Source organism: Neodiprion virginianus, chromosome 4 (assembly GCF_021901495.1).
Source record: "Neodiprion virginianus isolate iyNeoVirg1 chromosome 4, iyNeoVirg1.1, whole genome shotgun sequence".
In the NCBI taxonomy this organism is placed as follows: domain Eukaryota; kingdom Metazoa; phylum Arthropoda; class Insecta; order Hymenoptera; family Diprionidae; genus Neodiprion; species Neodiprion virginianus.
The window spans coordinates 25,368,380-25,382,895 of NC_060880.1; the positions used below are offsets into that span (position 1 = coordinate 25,368,380).

Sequence of the window (14,516 nt, forward strand, 5' to 3'; positions counted from 1 at the left end):
AAGGGAGCAATGTTTTTTGTTTTTTTTCTATCTGTATGGGAAGCATTTTGTACAGCAGCAATCGTACCATCATAATCATCTGCGACCAGCCACGAAGTTATAAGAAGCACCTATGTAGTAAAATTAAATGTTTTCTATAAACTAAGGAGTCTGTATAATCTAAAACCTAGACATGGGTATAATATAAGTAAATCTTTAGTGCGATGTCTGAATCCCCATAACATGTTTTGCTCCCCAAGCTGTTAGTGTCTTGACGTGCCCACGCGATTTCCATCCTCCAACTCCGTGAAACCCCTGAGTACCTGAGGGCATTCCGCCAGTGGGAATAGTCGACCAGTCCAGCAGTCGGGTCTCTCAGGCTAAGTCCTTCGCGCCCCAGTCCTGGGCCCAAATCGAAACGAACCCCAGCCACAGTCGTTTCAACTTCAGCATCAGGACTTCTGCTATGTTCAGAACCAAAAAATTCGTTCTAACTAGTTTCAGCTCTAAGCTAGCTATCTATCACAACTCTATAAACGCTCTAATGTACGCCATATTCTGCAATAGATAATTGTAATATCGTCGAGCAAGCATGACGGCGAGTCATTTCCTAATGGGACCAGAAGAGGATAGATTTTATATTAATGGAAACCATAGACCGTTTTTAACCTATCAAATTCGATTTTTATAATGTACGATGTTGTCGTGGAGCTCGCGCAGTATTTAATTCTGGCAAACTGCTTATATGCTGGTCAGAACTATATTTATTTTTTATATAGTTGGTTGTTTTTCGAAACGAATCTGTTGACAGTTGAAGGAGGATGGAATGTGCATTTTTATTATATTGAAAAAAGCCGATTCATGTGTTACACAATTAGAATAGCGATCAGACATGTATGCGTAAGCTTTGATCTTTCAAGTCAAGTTACGTATTTTCGAGTCACAGAACAACTACAGAGAGAACTCAGACGATCTACTTTCGCCTGTGCAAATAGTTTTGACGAAATAAAATCAGTCTAAACTACGAGTGAAGTAACGAAACTGGCGTTAGCGAAGTCTTGTTTGATCTAAATTTCTGCGACAGATTTTGTGTAGCGCTAATTTTAAGAAAGCATATGTCTATTTCTAAGTGCATAACATTATTATATACAATGGTTTTACGAACGAGTGAGAACCTGAACAAAAAATACATATCTTGATTATGATCAGTGTACAATTTTTTACGATTAAAGAAAGTTATGCTTGTTCAATACATTAGCAATAGATAGACGCTAATGTGTTTTAAAATAAGGATTAATAAAATAACTTGGTATTTTTATTTATTTCTTACGAACGTAATTGTTTTTACGAAATTTAGTTTCATTAACGTAGGTTTCAACCTTTAAATTTCTATTTTATCTATTTCTATTTTCCTTGTGCAAACTTTTTCTACGAAGGATTAACAATCCAAAACCTGTAGCAAAATTAGGTGAAGACGCGTATCGATGTACATAGTTAAGTGTGGAAATTAAAAATTAATGTTACCTGATGTACTTTCTGTGCTCGTTTACGGGCACGAAGTATTCCTCGTAAGGGTCTGCGGGTACCTCGCAGGCTTCCTGGCCTTTACTTTGTGCATTTGCACCGTTGTAAGGCCTCATAGACACCAATTCTAAGTTAACGGCTTCGACCTGTTCCTTCTTTCCATCTAAAAATATCACCAGAGATTGAGTTCATTTTCCAATTACGATCTCAAAGCATGTAAAAAAATGAATTCTGTATCGTTTTTGCAGTTGCTACAACTGACCCTCATACAACATTAAGAGAAACACTTTGTTAAAATTCTTTGTTAATTTCTTTCCTTCCATTCCATTATTAGCTATTCATATATATACTCTACTTTGATCGATTGGCGTGACGTATAAGTGTAATGCGCAGATCAACTATACAATTAAAGTGCGATGAAAGTCTGTCAAGGACATTGCGAATGTACAATCTATGTGACATAGTATTTTTGAAAAATTAGTCACATCGATTACGTTACTGGCGGTTTTATACATACATCGCAAATTTCAGCAGAAACTCTAAGATGAAGCGATTCAGCAGTGGCAATGATAGACATCCATGTACGCAAACATGGCATGACTAAGAATATCTCCGAATTAAATTACCTTGTGGGCCTAAACTTTTACGACCGTTGAGTACGTTGAACACCTCGGAGCAAAAATTCCTCAACCGCGGTCACATTTAAATGTCAACCGATGTTCTCAAGTGTAAGAGACAAAATGTAACCGACATATGTGAATCGTTGGTTTTATATTCTATCCAAAGAAAAGGAAGACAAGAGTCGTAGAAAAAGAGTTAGCGTCACATTGTTTGAACAGATTCTTACATTCATTATAATAATGGCCTGCAAGGTCGAACGGCCTTCCAATAATGAAATCGAACGCTTACGAGTGGGCTTTGAATATTTGTCAATCTGTGAAAGATAACTTTTGGCGAAAAGATCAAGGTTTGCTGACATGAAGTCTAAAGGCACATTCCTCGGTTTCCAAACTCGCGCAACTATCCGGATCAACTATACATAGATTGAGTGATTACATATAATTTCATGCGATTTTAATCGATTTCAAATGATTTCAAGTAACTTTAAAGTTACCGCTTTCCGAAGTGGTTTGCGATTTTAAAAAGTGAATACACGTATGACTCTGAACGAATTCAAGAGATTTTAAATGATCACATGTGATTTCAAGTGATTTCACGCGACTCCAGGCGACGTTGTGCGACTTCAACTGATTTCAAGCTATTTTAAGCTATTTCAAAGTGACTACTCTCCAAAGTGGCTTGCAATTTCAACGAGTGATTACACCTTCATATGAAATCACCCTCAATACCCGAATGACCGATCGAAAACGTACCATTGCTCTGTATGCTGGCAGCACTCGTGTTGAGGAAACTGGCGTCATTGTTGTTCCCGTTTCCATGAACACCGTTGGACTTTGTGGCGCTCGGCAGTTTCTCTTGATTATCGGCGGGCAATTCTATCCTTGTCTCAGTCTTGTACTGTGGTTCCGGACTCGTTCTTATCGGTTCAACGTAGTGCTGCGACACGAAGGACTGTCGGTGGTCGTTATCGACCTTCTGACTCGTCGCTGCTGAAGACGCTTCGTCGATCGGCGTCCTGTAATCGCTCTCCACGGTTATCTGACTGTTCTGCAAGCTCTCCGTGTGGCTGTTCTCCAGCGTTGAGTTCGAGTTGTCGGAGCCGTGATGGCCTTCGTCGTTCGAAAACGCCGGGTTGTCCGTTCCTCCGTCTGACATTTTTCACGGATTTCGCCCTTCCTTTTTATACCTAAGTCCAGAGTCCAGACCGGTGAGATCTTTCCCCTTTTTCCTCTGTCATGCGGTCTTTTCTGAAACAGAATGTTGGAAGCGTGTGTTTAGATCCAGGGTGCAATTACAAATCCTTTGCAGCGAAGCAGGAATCAACTTTTTTAGTAACTATTCAATTTAAAAAGAATGTCTTAATAACGATACTCTCTACCGACACGACTGCGAAGCTTCGTTTCACGTACACAAAAATCACGCCAACGATCAATTTGGATATTCAGGAAAACCCAATCACTTAATGAAAAAATGGTATAATAATTTCATCATTTATGTATACCTAGCCTTTGACTTCATAATGTAAAATGAGTTCCAAGAAGTTAATATCTGCATTTTCATCGACCGGTCTTTCTATTGTGCCTGAGAGATGGTATTTTCTGCCGACAACAATTACAACATCAGTGAATCTGTATTTTTTCTCAACAATTTTTAAATTTAATACTTGTAAAATAATTTATTCAATTTTAAAGCCAGTATTGAGATCGTTCAAAGACAGAGAATGCAGAGAAGGAATAGAAAGAACGAAAACAGTAAAAACAGAACCGGACGCGCGTCAATAAAACTGTAACAAAATATTCCCTAAAAAAAAAAAAAAATGAATAGATCTTAGATGAGCAATTAGCACATAGTTACGAAATTCATAAATAATCATATTGTAAGGTGAAATATTTAAGGAACAAGCAAAAATGTCAGAGTCGATTGCAGTTAAATCGTATACTTCAAACATTTACAGATCAGTAATTCTGTGACTCGAAGTATGAAGATATTCGTATCCTCCCTAGCATGCAGATGTAAATGTGAACAAAAGTATAAAACACCGTATAATAATTTATGCAGTACTATATCTGTACTAAAGTGGATAAATTGCGTATTCAAAAGTCAATGACAGGATCGTGAAATATTCCGTTCTACAATCATCGGATCGGTGAGAATTGCCGATCCAGCATCACCGTATCGTCATAATATCACACACCGATTGCAGACGGGTATTTTGTCCACTGAATATTACTTCTTCCTGGCAATTTTTTCCCCCCTCAGGTCGTACCTCGGAGGCGATAAACCGGGGCTTCAGAACAGCAAAACGGACGAGAGGTAGAAGTAAAAAAAGATGAAAAAAGGGTGAAAAAACGAATTCACGCGAGCAACTCGGCGCGGCGCGAGTCTCGAAACGCCGCGGCAAGCTCAAGCGGTACTAAAACCGGCTGACCCTGAGACGACGACCACAAAGGACTGATTCACCGGGGTTCTGGCTGGCCCCTGTTGGTCTCGACTCGAGACTGGGTTCGTATTATTACCGAGCGTAATTTAGGCCCCGATTTTCTAACCCCGGATCATCGGAACCGCTGTTTACGCCACAGCCCCAAGTTTCGCGATTTCCATGCGGCAGAAAAACGTCCATGCGATAAATAGGATCATCTACCACCTTCGGGCATGCGATTCTTCGACCTCTCATCCAGGCATTTTTTACTCTCGGACAATTCCTCCGCGTCCCAGCTTGGCAAAGGTCAGGGTGTAACGTGCCGCTGCATCGATCTTGATAAAACGATCCTGTGGCGTGCGGCGAAATCACCGAGAGTTTGCGATGCTGTTATACTCGGTTATACTTATACCCGGACCGAGTGTCGAGAGGAATGAGAAATTCATGCAGCGAGGAGCAACGCTTCGTTGCCCGTGTATCGCGTATATTGTATACTTGGAGTCGTTGCCTCTCTTGCGGGAATTGTTTGAGTCCGGACAATTACGTATCCGGTTCATGTTATACGCGTGTAAATAGTTTGACGTGCTTCGATGAGTCAAGAATCAATTATCTTTAGATTATTGTTTATACTGGAAGCCCGTCACGGTTTCGCCGGCATTTAAATTTAATGAAATGAAATGAAAATTCTGTTTGGATTAAACAATCTTGCATACGGTTGAGAATTATTTGAATGAACATTCATAGTATCTCACCGAACCAAACTCCTCACCCAACTCACCTTCTTATCTGTAAGAGTTTAGTCAGCGTTCGCATAAGTGTTGATCCTGATCCGAATTAGCATGCAAATGTCTTTATATCCCCGACACTAATGATCTGTTTTTAACGAAATGTAGCATAAAATCTGGCCAAACGTTGTAGCTATTTACAGGTGTAAAAAAAAAAATCAAAATCGTTTCAGTAGTTCTGGATTTGTAAGCGAACGTACTTCAGAAAGACTTTGACTGTGCGTCTTATATTTATGTAGAAATACCATGAGATAGTTGTTAACATTCAGGAATTCATTAAGTTCCTATATTCGTAAGCTACGAAGATTTTTATAAAAATTCAAAAGCAAAGAAATGCTAGAAAAAATCATAAACACGAACCCAGATATAGACTCGTAATTTCAAATCACCTTAAAATCATGGTTAAGAATTGAATAAATTCGGCTGAATTTAATTTCACGGTGATACTCGTTAGGAAAAAGTAGTTTCTACGATTCTGCTCGGCCACTTTTTTTTCATCACATTGGTATCGATAAATATTCAATTTTTCAGCACTCGCGTCAGCTTTTTTTTTTGAAAAAAAGCTATGTTAAATTTACCTTCGACGACATCACAATAAATCGCTTTTATCCTTAAGAGTTTTGCGTCATTTATCTATGATTATTGTTTTATGCTTGCGGACTTCTACGTTCCAATCAGTGTGCAGAAAATATTCTGATTTTTATATTCTATTTTTCATTTGATATCGTTAAGAAAAAAGCGAAGATCAAAATCTATGCCTGACAGTTTTGAAGAATTTCGAATATGCTGTAGGAATAGATAGTGCTCAAAATCATATTTGGTTTTCCCAAAACCAATCTGCGTGCGTATACCGAGTAACAAAAAAAGAAAGAAACTAATCGTAAGCGTGATTTCACGCATCCCCGGAGACATTTTTTTTTAGATAAATTCACTGAACGCTGTGATTAAAACTTTCAAAATGTAACGTCGGCTCGGATATAAGATTTTTAGTGAAAATGATCACCAGAGATGTTTAATTTAAAAATTTTGATGACGATTTTGTTTGCGGAGATTTTACCGATGAGTTGTTTTTTTTTTTTTTTTTGGACGAGGAATTATGTATGCCTGTTTTTCAATTAGCGGAATATTACAGCGTTGGAGTAGGTGGACCTTTTAAGTTACGAATATTTCGTTACGCAAACGAGTTTGAATTACAGATATTCTTGAAAATCAATGCCAGTCAGCGTGTTTACCAGAACTTGGAAAAATTATCTAAAACCCACAAATATTCGCCAAAGATATACTTATTTTAATAATAATATACTATAATAATACACATTGCAGATACCAATTGTATAAATATGTCAGTAATTACATCCATGTATAAGTTTGAATTCGAATACGTCACACATTACGCTTCGATACTGTAAAAACGAGCGTGTTAATTGAGCAGTTTGTTTTTCGGGTACTGCAAGTCAATTTCTGTCTTCCGCTTTACTAAATTCGTAACTTTTAATTTGTCAATATTTTTTTTTATGTCTGAGTGCACAGAGATTATATATTTCCTAATTGATTGGAAGATAAAGAAAGAAAATTTACCAGGCATAAAAAATTTTAAAAGTGATAAGATAGATGCTCTGCAGTGTCTCTTACGGAACCAAAAATGAAAATAACATTAACGAACATTAAAATTTTGTTTAATTTTGTTTAACCGTCGCATAGCACAGTTAACAATATAATTAAAGTCCGAAATTTTTCTAGCGAGGCAGCATATTTTTGGTTTTTGGATTTAACACATTTCTCATTCCAGGATCTGACCAGACTGTGATAAATGACAAATCAGGCGTGTTACGTTACATTCAATGTTGAAACGGATCAGTGTTTTCAATTCATATCAAATAATGATAATATAAATAACGAATTGGAAAACGACTAAAAAACGTATATTTTACGCATATGTTAACGTGAAGATTATGCGGGTGAATCGGTAACACACACATCGCATATTAATTGCTAGGAATGTGTTTTATAATGGTCGGTTGCATGCACTATAGAAAACCTGAATGACGGGTAAAAATCGCCAAATCGAGTGCTTTTAAAATCGGTTCTCCGTCCTTGAGGTCTAATATATACGCTGAGAGAACGTGTAGTGGTTGTTATCCGGTACTTTGTCAGTTATATAACGTTGTGTGCTTAACTTATCGGTAATATAAGTATATCAAGCGTCCGAGTGTAATACGCTACGTATACAGAGACGTGTGAGTGTGTGATGTACGCAAAAATCGTCGCCTTTACACTTTCATCGGTACCCTTACGTACCCTGATACTTTATTCTAAAAATAACGCGCCGACTTGAGAAATTATCGAATTTTCCGATATTTTTGTCACCCCGCAGATTATACAAATTATATTTATATCGGTGTGATACGGTAGGATAATGGATATGAGATGACGCACGATTTGGTGGGCAGTTTTCTTTGCTTTACATCGGTTACACATATCGACGGAGATTGATTGTGTTGATTTTCAAAATTTTCAAATCCCTCAATAGAATTCTGCAGCAAAAGAAATTTTGAATTATACAGGTTACTGCTTTAGTGTATTGCATACAGTTCTTGACTATTTTCATGTTTTACTTTCAAGTTGAAAGAAAATGGTGCATGCATGCACATCATTACATGATTCCGTGAATTTTCATTCTCTTCGTTGCATAGCCCCATTTTTGACGAATCGAAATCGAATTTACTTGCCAGCCAAAAAACTGTTTTGTACTAATTGTAAAATATGCAAAAAAAAAGGACAAAGCATTCAGCTTCTAAAATTTTCAGCAAAAAATAATTACGTTCTTAGTCTTTGATAATGTTTACAACACCTAAATCATTAACGATTATACCATCGCGCGTAAGAGCGTGAAATTTTTTGCTCTCTTCAACGAGTATTGTAAAATGAAAATTTTCTACAATTAAAAACGTCCAGGCTGCCGTAACATCGATTTTTTTTTCCAAACAGTTTTTGACGATGAAAGGGTGATTCAATACTTTTCATCTGAAAAGATGGCTTCAATAGAAATCCGATGATTACGTGGTTTTTGTTAATACGACTTTTCAGTCCCGAAATATGATCGAATGAATATTCTATAATTTCAAGAATTGGCAAAGTTTATCTGCTGAAAAATGCGGAACGGGAACTCGACTAATGTCGAAAAAATCAGGGGTGATACTTCACAATGTGGTTTATAAAAATCCCTCACGGTAAAGAAATCGAAGGTGTCGAGGTCTGCTTATAAGTACAGATAAAATTCGTCCGATACTAATATCTGGCCATCAAAATGAAATAGATCTGTTAAGAATTGGGAAAACCGACACTTTCTTATCCGTGTAAAAATCCATACCTATTCCAAACTTGAAATTGTGTGAAAATTGTAAAAATTGCGTTTAATTCATCGCGCGGTTCGCCCGAAAAAGATTTCATGGCATTTACACACAACAAAGAATTTCCAATAACCGCAGGTTACAAGTCATTGTTACACATATTTTCTAACCTGCATAATACACGTGTTACGTGATTGCATAACGCACACCCGGTTATGGAATAATAGCCGGGACGGCGGCATGCATCATGGCCGAATTAAATACCTACAGTGACGAGGATTACTTCTCCCGCTGGTTGTGAGATACTCGTATATCGCGTGGATGAGAAGATAATGCACGAACAACGCGATTATAACCGACACACGGGCTTGACTTACAACGCGCTGTTATTGCGTAGCCGTATTTCTCTGTGTATATTGCCTATTATATACTTGAATGACCTATGACGCCGGCAAATGTGGGGGAGCATCTTCACGGTTTTAAGAATGCATAGTATAGGTGTTATACCTATATTTTGTACAAGAAGCCGTCCTTACACCGGTTGCTCGGTGTTGCTTACTCGACCGGATTACCTAAGTTACTTTCTAGACATTCCGCGCGAGACAATATTACCTACCTCCACGGATTGTATTCACGGGTATTGGTGATCGCACACTTCTATATCTGCTGCACGGTGTAACTTGAGTGCAGATGTCGATATTGAACGTGATTGAAATTTTGCACGATGCGAATGGGCTGTAAGATTCGAATTTTCAAATCGTGCACTGTGGTTCGCATGTATTTCAAAACGGGAGAGCATTCTTTCAATCACTTTTATTCCGGTCATTATTTTTTTAGAGTTGAAATATTGTGTTTCTTTTTTTTCTGTTAACGCATTCTTTGAATTGTCGTCTTTGTCGTAGAAAGATGTGGCGAGAAAAATTTTCTGTGTGAATTGAAAATATTGCTCTGGTTCCAATTTCTTACGGAATTACATTGGAAGGGAGAAAAGGTATTGAAAAAAGCTTACTCCAAATTCTGTCAAATTAATTCAAATCGGAGTCGCAACAATGGAAGAAAATATTGTAATTACCGTACATCCAAATTGAATTGTAATTTTAACTAAATATCTCTAACAGGTACATATTAATAAATACGTTTGCAGTATAATTTATACGTGCCTACACGGAAAAATAAAAAAACGATGTAATTATGATGAATAATTATAGATGTATTTTAACTACGATTCTTCTGGTTCGACAAGAATTTTTGTGAAAAAAATAACACGGACATATCGTGCAACTATTTTAATTCCCTTTTCCTTTCGGTCCTGTAACTTGGAACAATAGCAATGAAATTCGGTGCGAGGACGTGGCCGCCAGGCGCCATGGCTGATCAACTTTTCACTACGCATACATATAAATATGTACGCACATGTCTGTGTATCGCCATGCATGTACAATTTGTATAGAAATATTTCAACAACCAGCGGTCGATTGGTCACCTTCGACTTCCTATATCGAAATATAAAACGGTCCGATCGCTGCAATAACACGGTGGAAGGGGAGTTGTGACATTTTAAAGATTTCCGTGACCGGTTTCTTTCGGCTCTGTAAACAAAATAGTTGTGCAGTCATGCACGTCAAGCGCAAGTATGCAGGTATTGCCAGACACCCACAGACGCCAGTTTCTACGTATATTTAAATACGTTACGTAGGTATTATAATTCACCGGAGAATGTGGCATATGCGGTCCGATAAGCGAGAAGAGAAGAATGCCGCTTATGCGGACGTTGAAATCACCGCGTAGCGAGTCGGGAAAATAAATAAAATACGTGTCACCGAGGAGGAATACCTATCCTGACCAGTCGTTGAGATCCCCCCGATGCATATATGCATGCTACAGCCACACGATATACGTGTCTCGGACGAGGTGTGATCATGGGTATGAGATATGCATCATATAATGGGGAAAAAAGACGCGATGAGCGTTCAATTTGAGCCGTGGTATAATATGGGCACCCTTGGGTGCAAGGTATATACGAGGTTATCTAACGCGAGATGAATTATTAATAAAAATCGCCTCTTTTAATCATTCGAACAATGCGGTATAAGGCACATAGGCGTGCATGCAGGTTACATACCCAAGGGTATGTCGCGTGCTTGTACACACACACACACGCGCGCAAAATATACATACATATGTAATCGTGAAACATTCAAGAACAGGGTGCGCCTACAGCTGTAACACTCTCGACTTATGCGTCACCTCGGGTTAAAAAAGCGAATTCCTATTATCGAAGGAAATGATTCGCGTAAAAACGATCTATGTCCTTGTCTATTATAGCTGGATACAGGTATTCTTATGCCCGCATACTATTTATATCGTAGATTTATACAGGCATGGCTCCCTTTCTCCAGGAGACACCGCAGAATTGCTGCAGGGCGTGTCACCGTTTCTCGAATATGCATGTAGCTAAGTATAAGTATTTTATTACACATCTTCCGTACATTTATATATAATATTTTACCGCCCACTATCGTCAGCTTGGTTTGGAAGTTTTGATACTCGCTTGAAAAGCTTCGATTGGGCCGAGAATATATGATTGTATTTACACACTGAGGGAAATTTAACTTGCTGTATGGTTGTTGAAAAATTATATTCAAAGTACTGTTTACAATAACGATTTACTTTATGGTTATTGCAAAATTAGATCTGTTTCTTTAGTTTACTACGTTTGTTCAGTTAAATAAGTCCTTGACGTGAATTTATTGTTACGACAACATCAAATTGTTACCATGAGAATAATTCAGGACTGTACAGTAGCCATAATTGCGAAAAATAAAACTTTGCTATTTGACAAAATTGATCAAATAAATGATTTTCAAGCTGACAGATTGACCAAATTTTTGTTTTTATCTTCCAATTTATCTACAAACGGCGCTTAGAATACCTACAACGTGTATAATAATGGGACATATCCATCTGCAGAGTGTAGAGCTATTATTAATGTATTTTCCGCTAACGAGCGTGTAGCCGAGAATTGTGCAGATCTTGGAGCAGTACATACATATATAGGTATGTAACATGACGGGTTAAGGGAAATACAAATAATCCGGTTATTATGCCAAGCGCGTCTGTTGAAGCCGACGACGATAATTAACTGAACCATTACAAACTTAAAACGGGTAATTCACCGCGTGCGGTTTTTCTTGCGACCGGCGTTGTTCGTTCTTCATTAATATTGTATGTAGTGTCATTCGGGATAGAATGAATGGCACGTGCTCAGCACCGGAGAAGAGCATCCGCGTCTCGGCCATTACGCATTTTATTATCGTTTTATCCCATGCGTCATAATAAATTTAATTCATTGGGTACCCGCAGAGGAAATCTCGGCATCACTTGTTCTTCTTCTTCTTTGTATTGCATCCTTTTCTTTTCCTTATTTTTCTTCATTATGATATCATCGAGAGAGAGAGAGAGAGAGAGAGAGAGAGCATACTTGACGTAGTCTTGTCGTGCGATTCGCTTGCGTTTTGAAACGTTCAATGTTCAGCCGAGTTTTGTACGTCTAATTAATACATCTTCGCATCACGTCGAACACTCTCGAAATTGTTATTTCAATATTGCCGGAATCGTGACTTTATTCAAATACAGATACGTGCGATTAAGCAAAGCAGCCAATCGTGTCGATGTAAACTTTTCCAATCGGTATAATTAACTGACGATTTGATGATTTACTTTATCGGCGTTACGGCCGGGTCGATGAACTGAAAACTGTATCTCATAATTTTTGAATGTATGCAAAATAGTTTAAAAAATACCGTCTTTACAACTGCGGCTTCATATTCGAATGAACGAGACAATTCTCAACAGTGATGAATATCGAACAAAGTTTTAAATTATTTTTTCATTTCATCTTTCGACATACGTCCATCATCGAAATATCGATGCTTGGAACAGTGTTGATTTATAATGATGAGTTTTTCATTAGCAATATTTGAAAAATCATTTCTTTATTACCACACTATTATCTAGTGTTTTACAGCCTAATATAACCTAACTTCTATTGATATGCGGAGCTAATTTTGCTTTGAATATTCTCGTATTTATGATTGGAAAATCAATTAAGTTGGAAACATATAAGTATTGATGATATATTCGAGCGGGATACTTTCTAAAACAACATCTGTTTCAAAGATAAAGAAAAAACTGGCATCGTTAAAAGACTTTTTGTCAAAATTGCGTATCTGATGGAACAAAAACATTTCAACTAGGCAGACTTTGGTGATGACTATCTATGTCAAACTAAATGTACTCTAAATGTAGTCGCAAATTATGAGCATGAGTTGTAATTAGAGTCCGATTTCATGTGCGCATCAGTCTAAAAGCCTTCTTATTTCTGCTCGTCGTAATTTCGCAAGGTAATAAAAAAACAGGACTAACCTGGTTCCTAAATAAATACCGGCTCTGGTTGGCGCGAACGTTATACACCGCATCTGGAGAATGTCGGCTGCAGCCTTTCACCGTACATTTGTTTTTCCCAATGTTCAATTAGCGGTCGGCCGCGATGCGATGTGTTTTCGAAGAGCTCGAACAACCGTCTCCGAGCGATTCCGAGCGTACATTCGCAGTTGAAAGCTGCAGAAACGTCCTTGGACATTTCGTCCTTGCGGAACCGCAGGATCATCTTTCGCTGATCAAAATGTACGGCGCATTCGGAGCTGCGTCGCACATATCAAAATTAACCGAAAGGGATCTGCCGATATTCGTAGGTGATGGTCAAAAAGTACATAATGGCCGCTGGGTGGCTTAGGATTTGTTGCTTGGATTTTATATTTTGAGCTTGCACCGTAAAAAACTAGTATAAAAAAAATAATAATAATCATGTCATGTAATATATATACGTGACAGCAAAAAATGGAAACAGATATAGATTCGGCACATTAAAACCTTTATATGTATAATTTTTTTTTTTTTTGCCAGATTTCGTTGCAGACCTGTGTAATATGACGCTTTGACCATTGATTCACGCTTCACAGCGTTAAAATTATTCGCAAGAGAAGATGTGTTATTACAGCTGCCGTAATATTTCCATGTGTCAAAGTTCGATATAAAATTAATCATTTCATCAGGACATCAGATACAAAATCGCACTATTTTACCTTTTAGAATTTTTTCACAGTCCCGTTCTTTTACTACCTTATCGCATATTATGTATATAGTTATATTACGTCTGTCTAGAAGAACAGAATTAACTTTTTTTTTTTTGACACGGGCTCAAAAAAAAAAAAGAAAAAAAAACACCAGTTTATGTACAATTTCAGGTAAATATGCACGATGAAATTAGTTAAAACATAAATTCTTTAAATACCTGTAGAATAAACGTTCGAACAAATTTTGACGACGGTGCTATATCACATATTTTCCGTTAATTCTCTATGTATCTTGATTCTCGCTTTTTTCTACTTTTGACCGTATTTTAAAATAACAAGGATCGAGTTACGGGATTTCTGAACATTCGTCGTCTTGCCCGTTCATTCGACTTTTCGGCCTCCACCCATCGAGGATACCATCGAATACAGGGGCAGCCGAGACTCGGGTTCCACATCAGGCCGGATCGGTTTGATTAGAAAGTGGGACAGCCAGTCGGACTGCAGTAGCAGCTCGTGCCACAGCCCCCGGGGTTAGCCCAGGCTTACATAAAGCCCTGCGCGCGTACTTGCGAAGTCTCGGCTGTCGCCGGGTTCGCTCGAGGTGCGCGCAGGCGAGCAAACGCTTGCGGATTAGGTTCGTGCGCAGCGCGCTGGACCAACAGCCGCGGGCTCTGCGCGTGCGCACGGCGCCGCGCATGCGGGC

The 14,516-nt window shown here is 38.2% G+C and overlaps 1 protein-coding gene across 4 annotated transcripts in view; it reads right to left on the reverse strand.

Annotated features, from left to right (window-relative positions):
• Positions 1 to 14,516, reverse strand: part of LOC124302554 (titin homolog) — a 45,694-nt gene that overhangs the window by 10,927 nt on the left and 20,251 nt on the right. The window contains exons 1-4 of one of the 4 annotated variants that reach the window (XM_046758832.1): positions 13,104 to 13,506; positions 2,877 to 3,371; positions 1,504 to 1,666; positions 303 to 443 (exon numbers count right to left, since the gene is read on the reverse strand). In XM_046758832.1, coding sequence (XP_046614788.1) covers positions 303 to 443; positions 1,504 to 1,666; positions 2,877 to 3,279 — 707 coding nt within the window. In that variant the 5' untranslated portion in view covers positions 3,280 to 3,371; positions 13,104 to 13,506. Of the gene's footprint in view, positions 1 to 302; positions 444 to 1,503; positions 1,667 to 2,876; positions 3,372 to 13,103; positions 13,507 to 14,516 lie in introns of those variants that run through there. The other 3 variants (XM_046758833.1, XM_046758831.1, XM_046758834.1) reach the window with 3 other exon arrangements.